General features: G+C 36.2%; 1 protein-coding gene across 3 annotated transcripts in view; it reads left to right on the top strand.

Moving 5' to 3' along the window:
* Nucleotides 1–12,137, top strand: part of CSMD3 (CUB and Sushi multiple domains 3) — a gene marked incomplete at its 5' end in the record, with an annotated part of 620,447 nt that overhangs the window by 381,693 nt on the left and 226,617 nt on the right. For all 3 annotated transcript variants that reach the window (XM_080338547.1, XM_080338548.1, XM_080338549.1), the window contains 3 exons: nt 3,759–3,875; nt 10,639–10,854; nt 11,455–11,643. In XM_080338547.1, the coding sequence (XP_080194673.1) occupies nt 3,759–3,875; nt 10,639–10,854; nt 11,455–11,643 (522 nt within the window). The remainder of the gene's footprint in view (nt 1–3,758; nt 3,876–10,638; nt 10,855–11,454; nt 11,644–12,137) is intronic.

Here is a 12,137-nt window from a genome sequence, read left to right on the forward strand (position 1 = left end):
TTGCTTATTGTCCTCTTCGTTATGACTGGTCATGTTGCTAAGCAAAATGAATACAGTTGTGATCATTCACAACAAAAGAAAGTGTAAGTAATCAACCCAACACTGTAAGAATTCATTTTGGCTAAACAACTGGTTTAGCCACTGAACTATACTATTAAATTTTGATCTTCATTCACGGCTATTCAAAACTTGCTTCTTAAGCTGTCACATCATTTTTGATCACTGTAGTGATGTAGGGATACTTTGTACTATACATCCAGGCAACTATCTGTATTTCATACAGTCTCTTCTATATTTCTTCTCTTTATTTTTTCTTATTTTGTTTCTCACTATTCTGAAAACATAGTAATGGAGAGAAAAATAAATTAGGCATGTCTGTGATTCTGTCTTGATTCATCTTCTCTGCTTGCATAATAAATTATCAATTTGTGTGTTAGCAACATGTTATTTCATTTTCCACATTAGAACACCAAACTCATGCTTCATTTATCTGCTTACCTATTCACTCTACTTTTAGCCTGTCCTAGCTTCTATCTCTGTAAATCAGATAAAGTGAAAGAATAGTTCCTTGTGAAATCTGGAAAAATGTGTGGATTTTATCTTTTGCTGTGTTTATTTTCATATCACAGAATCACAGAATGGTCGGGGTTGGAAGGGACCTCCGGAGATGATTTAATCCAACCCACCTGCTAAAGCAGGTTCACCTAGAGTAGATCACACGTGAATGTGTCCAGGCGGGTTTTGAATGTCTGCAGAGAAGGAGATTCCACAACCTCTATGGGCAGCCTTTTCCAGTGCTCTGGTGCCCTCAAAGTAAAGAAGTTTCTCCTCATATTCAGAGGGAACCTCCTATGCTTCAACCTGTGCCTGTTGCCCCTCATTCTATTATTGGGTACCACTGAAAGGAATTTGGCCCCATCCTCTTGACATCCACCCTTGGGATATTTATAAACATGATAAGATCCCCTCTCAGCCTTCTCTAGGCTGAACAGACTCAGCTCTCTCAGCCTTTCCTCATAAGAAAGGTGCTCCAGACCCCTAGTCATCTTTATAGCTCTTGTTTTTGCTTTCTGTTTTCCTTTGCACTCTGAAAAACTATCAGATACTAGGAGTGATATCATATGCTTAGGCTGTTTGCCATCTTATCAGGACCAGAGTACATTTTACATTTCAGATCTGTCAACTTGGCTTTGTTTTGTAAAATACTGGTCCCTTGATGCCTTTTGTTTGCCATCTGCTAGCCTTCACAGACTTACATTGAGTGCCTGATGGTGTGCCAGATACGTTTTGTCACCATTGGGGTGCCTGAAAGGTTTTCCAAACACCCACTGTAAAATACATTATTTGTTTGTGATGTTTCCCATGATTATAAAAACTAATTGCATTTTCTTATTTAATAGGGCTGACCTAGGGTATGGAAAAAGTAGGTAGAATCAGAAGCTCAAATAACATGCTGCCGTGCCCCTGACTCTGTTTTACTAATATCTAAATATAACCAGATTTGGTCATAAGTGGACAGTGCTTATCTTCATTATCTCTTCATCAGAGAAGTGAGGAGGAAAATTAGTATGCTGGGAGGTTATTCTCCTGTGGTGACAATTATGAGATTAGGCAGTTGTGGTCCTAGAACGTTCTATTTCAGCATAAGGTACGGGATCTGCAAATTTTCAGCTTACAACTAGGCCAAAAGGCTAGAAATAGGACAAAAGATTTCATTTCTGCTTTATAAGAAAACTCTAGTTAAATGTATATTTATTTTTATTCACGCCCTAAAGATAATGGTGGCATGGAATGCAAGTAACCTCACTATGAAAAATTATTGACCTTTATGAAAACATTCCACAGTGTTAGTGAAATGTCTGAAAAATGCATGTATTTCCTTGTGACAAACATCTGCTTAGGTAGAGGGTAAAACAGAAGGTAAATTAGGGATATTCTTTCCATACGCTGTATGGCTGGTACTCAAGTTAGTTTTGAATGTACTTCTACAAGCAGAAATAATGCCCAGTCAATGTATTTATTCTCAAATAAATAGCATTAATAGCAAAAGAAAATAAGGCTGTAACTTTCATGATTTACCCCATCAATGTGTGGCAGAATTTGTCATAAATAGAATAAATAGCAAGATATAGTAGAATAAATTGCATGATGTAACACATTACACCACCTTTCTCTTGAGGAAGTATGAAAATGTTGTTTGAACACTGTTCAGATATTGGAAGGCCAAATTTCTCCCACTGTTACCATCCATGTTGTTGAGTGCTACATTGGTAGCTGCTGCTGAGATTATATGAGGAGTAGGAGCCAGTTAAACCAGCTAGTGCAGACGAGGCAGCCTCTCTCAGGAAGAGGTGTTGCTTCTCCAGCATGTGACAGGCTCCTTCCCTTACCCTCAGTCCTGTGGCAGCAACTGGGAAGCACAGACATGAGCAGCAGGTGAGAATCAGCTTAGACAAGGCGAAGAGGGGTTGATAGTTGTATCGATTGGAATTGCAGACAAGTAACTGCCATTTACTTATCTTTCAAAGTCCCTTTTAACAGCTTTAGCATCGGCTGAAGAGAAAACCTTATCGTTAAAAATGGGAGTGCTGAATACTGGCTTAGGTTAAGGTCTGGGCTCAGAGAAGGTACAGTTGATACCTGTAACAATTCTGAAAGGACACTGGTTGAAAGTTTGACTACTGAAGGCTGAAAAGGGAGAGTTTGTGTTGATTTGGAAGAGCTGCTCATATTAAGAACTGCAATTAGCATTCCTAGAACAGTAAATATTATTTGACTGAAGTCTGGTGGCAATAATATAGTTTACTGGGTTTTTATGTATTCTGGAACATTGCTACAAAATAGTTTTAGTAATGTGTATAATTAGGCTAAGAAAAATAAAAGAAATAGGTGTTTTTAATATTGAAGGAAAAAAAAGTAGAAATACTAATTTCTTTTATAATGTCCTTCTGAAATAATCTATATTCAGAGAAGTATCATGTAATAACTTTGCTTGGTAGTGAGTTTTAATCATTGTTTTTGATAAAAAGATAATTCTAAGGAATAAGAGCCTCTTCACCACTAAAAATTACTCAATTTGTTTAGTACTTCAAAAGCTCTGGAATGGAAAACTCAGCATTAAAATGTAACAGTGAAATGTGAAGATATTTATGCCAGTGTTGTAAGATTTTATTTTTGTATTTTGTATTAATTCAAGCTGTAATTTAATTTTTATATTGCTCAATTACTGATTACTTTTACAAAGTTACTATTGATACTGTAGAAAGACTTGTTCTCATCTTGTCAATTGTCATTATCATTTACGTTAAAGATACAGATGCATATGCAATAATTAGATACAACAAAGGATGTCATGCTTCCCTGCAATAATATTTTCAGTCAGTAATTCTTCAATAGCAACATCTACTCTGTAGCATTTTAACTTACCAGCCTTAGCTTGTGGACACATCTATATTGTTTGAATCCATATCTTTGTCTACCTTCATCTTCCTGCTGAACTTGTGATTTTCACAAAGTCTCAATAAAATATGAAAAAACAGCTAGGGATTAATACCTATAGAATTGTTAATTATTAATTGGTTATTTTATTATTGTGTAAAAATGGGTTGTAGTTATATGTGGAATTGCTGACCAGCAATTTTTGAATAATTTTAAAGCCAGAAGGGGGGGGGGGATGTGTTTTAATATTTTCATATATTTTCTCTCATCTCTAAGTTTTATATTAATTATTTTATTATTATTATATTTGTTATTTCTAGCTTTATGTGGTGGAGATGTTAGAGGACCTAGTGGAACAATTTTGTCCCCTGGTTATCCTGACCTGTATCCAAATTCTTTGAATTGTACATGGACTGTGGATGTTACCCATGGAAAAGGTAAATAAACCCTCTTCTCTTTTTCTGCCTATTTTTATTGTATATAAGTCCAGTATTCTCTGCTACAGGTGTAGGTCTATGTTTGCAGACATGAAGTAGGAATTGTATTTCTGATGTTTGTTTTTGTTTATTTTTATTGTAGTAATTCCTGGGATTCCAGGTGTGGACTAGGTTCTAATGCTTTCTACACAACAGGAAGTCCCTAAAAGTTTATAGTCCAAGTAACGGTTGTATGCACATTAATTTGTTCCGATTAAAAGAGGATGAATGTTTTTTCTGTGTTGAGGAGGAAATGCCTTATCTTAGACAGAGATTAGCTGGAAGAAGTCATTGATATTTAGCCTTGGTATCAACAGAAGAATCTGAAGCGAAGACTTAAATGAAGATTTTATTTATATTATAGCATGAAAAAGGAATTCATGTAATGAGAGAAGAGTTGTTTAAAAGGTTACTCATTGTGCTAAATTTTACATTATGACTAGCTGTTGACAAGTAAATATCTGACAAAAAATTCCTATTATTTTGAAGAAAAGGAACTGTTTCAGCTTACTGAGACACATTTTCAGAGTGGCAGCATATAAATGGCAGTTTAATATATATTTATGGATTGAATAAATAATATAATTTAGAAATAAATGTAGAGGGAAAAATAATAAATAATGGAACTCAATAAGAGACAAGTTCAGTTCTGAATGTCATCATTTTTCTCTGTGAGGGCATGAAAATCATTACAAAGTATACTGTTGATGTATTCCTTTAGTAATGATCTATTGATAACATAAAAATAAGACTTCCCTAACAGAGAATTATGCTAATCTGTGATCCTCATGTTCTATTTTGTACAAATAGTGTGATAGTTCTTCATCTAGATGTTAAATCGCTCCAACTGGATGTCCCATTTAAAGCTCCTTAAAGTGTTATAGTGGCAAAGTGTGTCTCTCAAAATTATTCCTCCAGCTATTGCACAATCTCCTCTTACTACCAAATGATGCCACTGTGTCAATATGATTTGCTTGTAAGTGTCCACAGTGAAAAAGCATTCTGAAATTGCTGAGGCTACATAAAAATGCTACATTTGCCCTTGTTATCTCTAGGTATGATACATTGATTTTAGAGTTGCAGGAAAATAAGGTACAGTGGATCTTTTGCAAAGGAGAAAATATGTGGGAAGAATATAACTGTTCTTCTTGGTAAACGAGAAAGTGTAAGAAAACAGCCCTGTAGTAATTTATTTGGAATCTTATCTGAAAAGTCACTGGAAAACGAACCCAAGCTTTGCAATGTGGTCATTGAAGAGAAGTTGCAGAGATGGATAAGGGTTTACCTTCAATGGAGTAATATGTGACTGAAAAATATATAAATTCTACAGTAAACATAAGACCAAATTAAGCCATATTTTTCAGGATTTGTAAATGATATTTTATTAACACTTTCTTAAGTCAAAAATGAGATTGTGGAAGAAAGGTTTTTTTTTTTGTTGTTTGTTTGTTTGTCCGTTTGAAAATTATACAGCAGTTTTGAGATTTATCTTTTTATCCTTATACCCTCAGCTAGAGAAATACTTACAATTTGGGATAAATAAGAGCTGAAATTCTCAATGGGGTTAAATGTGAGAGCATTGGGAAAAAAAAAAAAAAAAAACAAACCACCAAATATGATGAGAATCCTGAGAAAACAAATATACAGAAATTATCTATAGAGCTAAATAGACTAATAGTATAAACATACCTATTTATAAGCATGTATACCCAGATGCATATGGACTAGAATGTTTGTTGCAATAAGTTTCATGTTATCTTATGGAAATGTTATTAAGGAAAAAAATATTACATATGAATGCTATGTGGTAATTTGTCTTGAGCATTTTGATTCGTGCTGCTCGAAGATCTGCTGGAATCAATTAAAGACTGAGGAGTTGTTGTAGTTGGAAATATTGTGTGATTTTTTCATATTTTGTTCTTGTTGGCAAAAAGATATTAATAATTTAAGCTCATGTAGTACTGCATGAGAAAGGTAGCTCTCCTTTTATGACACTAAGCTACAGGCTTACTTAATTTAACTTTAAACTTCTAACAGTAAAGCTCCGTGTCTGAGCAGACTAGTCCATTAGGCCACTTCTGTATTTAATCAGCAAATGTATATATCTTCAGGATATTAATCATCTCATCCTGAAAAAGTATCTAAAGTGGATGGACTGAATGATCCTATGGAAGTGCCTAATTATCTCTGTCATGTAATGTCCAGGGGGCTTATATAGTCCCCAGTCGAATTGTCCATGAGGAGACTAAGTTTTATATAAGTTAGTATTTGACAAAAATCAATCTTATATACATAAATGGGTTATTCCATAGTGAAGGAGAAAAACTGTGTTCCAGAAGTCTTGTTTTCTGCTCAGTTTTGTGTCTAATACAATTCCAACTTAAGAATATCAAGGAGTACCTTCTATTGGCCATTAACTAGTGATATGGTTTTTTTAAAAAAATAATTAATTAAATTTTCATTTTGCCACTTTTTTTTTTTTTTTTTTTTTTTTTTTGACAAATTTTGGTAGTTTAAGGTCAGACTGCCAAGAAAATCTATATAACTTGTAGCTCCAGAATGCTGTGGGGTACTCTTTTAAACACACAGTATCACAGTATGTTTGGGATTGGAAGGGACCTCAAAAGATCATCTAGTCCAATCCCCTTGCTGGAGCAGGAACGCCTAGGTGAGGTCGCACAGGAACATGTCCAGGCGGGTCTTGAATGTCTCCAGCGAAGGAGACTCCACAACCCGCCTGGGCAGCCTGTTCCAGTGCTCTGTTACCCTTACTGAGAAGAAGTTTTTTCCTCAAATTTAAGTGGAACCTCTTGAGTTCCAGCTTGATCCCATTACCCCTTGTCCTATCAATGTTTGCCACCGAGAATAGCCTGGCTCCATCCTCATGGCACTCACCCTTTATATATATATATAAAGATTAAAAAGGTCACCTCTCAGTCTCCTCTTCTCCAAACTAAAGAGACCCAGCTCCCTCAGCCTTTCTTCATAAGGGAGATACTCCACTCCCTTAATCATCTTCATTGCCCTACGCTGGACCCTCTCCAGCAGTTCCCTGTCCTTCTTGAACTGAGGGGCCCAGAACTGGACACAGTGTTCTAGATGGGGTCTCACCAGGGCAGAGTAGAAGGAAAGGAGGACCTCTCTTGATCTACTGAGCACCCCCTTCTAATACACCCCAGGATGCCATTGGCCTTCCTGGCCACAAGGGCATAGTGCTGGCTTGTGGTCATCCTGTTGTCCACCAGGACCCCCAGGTCCCTTTCCCCTACACTGCTCTCTAATATGTAATTTCCCAACCTTTACTGGAACCTGGGGTTGTTCCTGCCCAGATGCAGGACTCCACACTTTCCCTTGTTAAATTTCATCAGGTTATTCCCCTCTCAACTCTCCAGCCTATCCAGGTCTTACTGGATGGCAGCACAGCCTTCTGGCGTGTCAGCCACTCCTCTCAGCTTGGTGTCATCAGCAAACTTGCTGATAGTACACTCTATTCCCTCGTCTAAATCGTTAATGAATATATTGAATAATATTGGCCCCAGTACTGACCCTTGAGGCACTCCACTAGATACTGGCCTCCAACTAGACTCCGCACCATTGACTACCACTCTCTGGCTTCTCCCCTTAAGCCAGTTTGCAACCCACCTCACTACTCTATTGTCTAGACCACACCTCCTCAACTTAGCTGTGAGGATGCTGTGGGAGACTGTGTCAAAGGCTTAACTGAAGTCAAGGTAGACCACATCCACCGCTCTGACATCATCCATCCACCTTGTTACATTCTCATAAAAGGCTATGAGGTTGGTCAAGCATGACTTACCCTTGGTAAAGCCATGCTGACTGCCACAATAACCCTCTTATTCTTGATATGCCTTGAGATGGCACCAAGGATAAGCTGTTCCATTACTTTCCCAGAGACAGAGGTGAGGCTGACCAGTCTATAACTACCCGGGTCCTCCTTCTTACCCTATTTGAAGACTGGAGTGACTTTTGCTTTCCTCCAATCCCCGGGCACCTCTTCTGTTTCCCAAGACTTGGCAAAGACGATGGAGAGCGGTCTAGCAATGACTTCAGCCAGCTTCCTCAGCACCCGTGGATGCATCCCATCTGGACCCATGGATTTATGGATGTCCAGACTATTTAATTGCTCCCTAACCCAGTCCTCATCAACTAAAGCAAACTCCTGCATTGACCTGGCTTCATCCGGGGTCTCAGGGGTACAGGGCTCCCCAGGACAGCCTCCCGCAGAGTAGACAGAGACAAAGAAGGCATTCAGTAATTCTGCCTTCTCTGTATCTTCTGCCACCAGGGCACCCACCCCATTCCTCAGTGGGCCTACATTGCCTCTGGTGTTAGTTTTATCTGCTGTGTATTTGAAAAAGTTATTTTTGTAGTCCTTGACCCCTCTCGCCAGCTGTAATTCTAAGGAGAACTTGGCTATCCTAGCTGCCTTCCTACATCCTCTAACAGCAGCCTTATATTCCTCCCAAGTGGCCAGCCCCTGCTTCCATGACCTGTAAACTCTCCTCTTCTGCTTGAGCGTACCCAACAGATCCCTATTCAACCACACAGGCCTCCTGGCTCCTTTCCTTGACCTTCATGTTGCATCTTCATATTGCTGTTGCATAACAGCAGGCAAATAAATGCATATATTTAATTAGAAGATTTGTATTTTACACCTGTATATGTTGTATTGCTAAGAAAAACAGATTTTGTGTTTTTACATACTGTCTCAACTAACATCATCTGCAATATAAATATATATATATTTATTTTAGTGTTCAAGTGTATCTAAAATTCTGGAATTCTGGAATGATTTTTCATTTGTTTTCCTGTGGATCAGCATGACAATTCTTGAATGTCCATTAAAAATCGATGTGATTTCTTTTTTTTAGATTTTTTAACTAGGGAATGGAACATGTGCCTTAAGTATAGTTAACATTACTAGTAATCGGTATTAGTGGAAAGGAAACATCTATCATAAGAATAATTATTTTATTTTTTTCTGCTGTTAGCAAGCAATTCAATATATGGTCAAGTGAAATTTATGGAGTACCAATGGTATATTTTAAACCATCTACTAACAAAACAGTTAATTTACCCCTCTCTCAACAGACTGGATTGTAATATGGAGAAATTACATCAGAGTGTTATGTCTTTCTATCTTAATTTCAGATTTTTAAATATTTCCCTTATATAGAAAGGTACACATGAGGCAGAATGAGAAATAATCTCCCTGAACATTTCTTTTAAAATTCTTCTAATGAGAAGACACAATCTATCACACAGTCTATATTAATGTGATTAGAATATTTTCCCAAGAAAACCAAATTGTACAGCTATGGCTGGAATATACCTTGGTGTTTTGCTTAGAAATGTCATGGCAATCTGGAAAATTGATTGAAAAATTCCCTTGAGTTATACCTTGAATCTGATGTTTGAACAATACTCAGTGAAGGTCAGCCATGATTCACAGGAATTCCATTGTTTTTATTTACTGCCATAAAATTTTCTTCAGCATTTCTGATTTTCTTGTTGCACTATTCATGAATACATAAAAATAAACAAAATGAATTTCAATTGTAGTAAATGCAACAAATATGGCCTGAATCTCAGCTTCATTCTGTATATATCTCTTATATCACATTTTTCTCTTAAGAAATATCTTTTCATGTCAAATCACTGCTTTCTCCTATGGAAAGCTATGATAAAAAGAAATAAACCTTTTCAGAGTTTATTAGTCCCAAAATTAATTTTGTTACCCTGTTGGGAAGTTCTTGGTGGAGGGGGTGTGGAAAAGTAAGAAGGCAAAATATTTGTTTGCTTTTTGATTAAACTATGTCTGTTGTCTGTGAGAGTACCCAGTGATCATCAGGCTCCATATTCAATCACATCTTCCCAAGCATTACATCATTAAATATATTTTACAGAGCCTGAATCATTGGTTTGTGACTTTTAAGAAGAAACTGAAAATTCTATTACACTCAAGGTCTAAATAATATTCAAGCTACCTAATGTATTCCCCTGTTTCTTTTTCCTTTTTCTCTATTTTTTTTTTTTTTTTAATTTTGAAGTTTCTGTGCATTCTACCCAAAGATTGTGGTCTAAGTCTTAGAGAATCGAAGAAAAAGTGTCTGTCTTCACCTTTTAATTGCTATTTATTGCTATTTTATTGCTATTGTGTTGCAGGATATACCTTTCTAGATATGTGATTTGTATCTGATGGTTTGCAAAAAGACATACTGTTAACATATGCCACATCTTATAAAGAGACCTCCCATTTTTTTGGGAAGGAAACGCTGCTGTTACTGGATGTGCCATAAGAATATAATGTCATATATTTTATAACCTTTCTTTTCATTACTGCTGTACAAGGATACTGGTGACTGTAAGAAATAAGGTTTACCTTTTCCATTATACCATAACCAGTTTTTAATTTTGAATATACACAGTGCACCATTGGATTTTACATAGAAATGCAAGCATATGTCTTTGAATTCTATGAATCAAGCATCCACTTTGCAATAGAGCCAAAAGTAAAAGACAGTATCAAAACCAAAAGGTATTTTTATATTGAAATCAGAAAATATACTAATTTTTAGAAGGACTGGATTATTTTCATTTTCTGAACCGTGATTTATAATGAAATACATGAATTTAATCCTTGGCTTAACTGCATTGATCTTCACAGTATGATATGTGAATCTAATTCTACTTTTTCTAATAGGAGTGCAGTTCACCTTCTACACCTTTCATTTGGAGGATCACCATGACTACTTACTAATAACAGAGAATGGCAGTTTCACACATCCGTTAGCACGTCTGACTGGCTCAGAGCTTCCTTCACCAATCAATGCTGGTCTCTATGGAAATTTCAGGGCTCAGTTGCGTTTTATTTCAGATTTTTCAATATCATATGAAGGATTTAATATTTCTTTTTCTGGTAAGGAAGTACCTGTAACAACCAACTTTTTCACTATTTTATGTAAAGAGAAAAAAGAAGTTTAAACTTGAAGTGATATTGAAGTACACATGTACTGAATCATAACATTACATAAGCTGTTTCCTAAACAAAGCAATTGAAAGTTAGAAATCCTCGCTGACTCTGTAGAGACTTTTCTGCTACACGATAGATAAGATGGCAGTTAACTATAAGAAATTATCAAATGAGGTGAGGACAGAGAACTAATTTCAGTTAGTGAAATTCCAGATGAGCCCAAGTGTCAATTATTCGGACTTTTATTCTGTGCCATTGTTTACATTTGTCTTATGTACCTGGAATATTTATGGCTTTTACAAGAGTGATAAAGCATGTTGTTTTATGCATCTTTAGAAGGTTGTGTACGTATTCGTCAGTCTTCATGTTTTAATGTAGTATAATTGCAAATTTAACGTTCACACATTCATTTTGGTTTTTAAATCTGAAATCTGTATTGATAGTCAGGTGGAAATATACAGAAATTACTTGACTACAAAATGACAAATATGACTGATTGAAAACATGTATTCACTTCTACAATCTGACTTGCTTTCTTGTTTTCAGAATATAATCTTGAACCTTGTGAAGATCCTGGGATCCCACAATTTGGTAACAGAGTAGGATTTAATTTTGGAGTGGGAGATATTCTGACATTCTCTTGTTCATCTGGATATCGTTTAGAAGGAGCTTCAGAGATTATTTGTCTTGGTGGTGGCCGAAGAGTATGGAGTGCACCTCTGCCAAGGTGTGTGGGTACGTGGTCAGCTGCTTTCATTTGCTTGTATGTGTAGTCATTGTCCATGGATTTGCAGATTGACAGCATGGAAAAGCATGGTAATACACCTCTTACTTTTTAATGTACTCTCATATTCTCCATATTTCCTTAGCCAAATTTATTTAATCTTTTCCTAATATGATTAGTATTAGAACTATTAGTGCACTGCCTAGTCTATACTTGAAAGCATTTCAAATTGAGAGCACAAGGCTTTTTCTTCTTATTTTGATTAATAGGTTAGAAAACTAGGCATAAATCTTAAACAGCAGCTCAGATGCTTAACAATTGACACTTTTTTTGTCAATGCAAGCTTCTAAGTGATACCCATATTACAAAAATGTGTATATGTAGTCAGAGAACTTAGACCAAAGTTATTTCATAAAACTAGTTCCACGTATGCATGTGTGCAGTCAACCTCGGCTTCCTGTGTAAGTCAGAGTAGAGAACCACATGTTCAGAATAACCTCAGAAT

The sequence above is a fragment of the Nesoenas mayeri genome, assembly GCF_963082525.1.
Source record: "Nesoenas mayeri genome assembly, chromosome: 2".
Taxonomy (NCBI): domain Eukaryota; kingdom Metazoa; phylum Chordata; class Aves; order Columbiformes; family Columbidae; genus Nesoenas; species Nesoenas mayeri.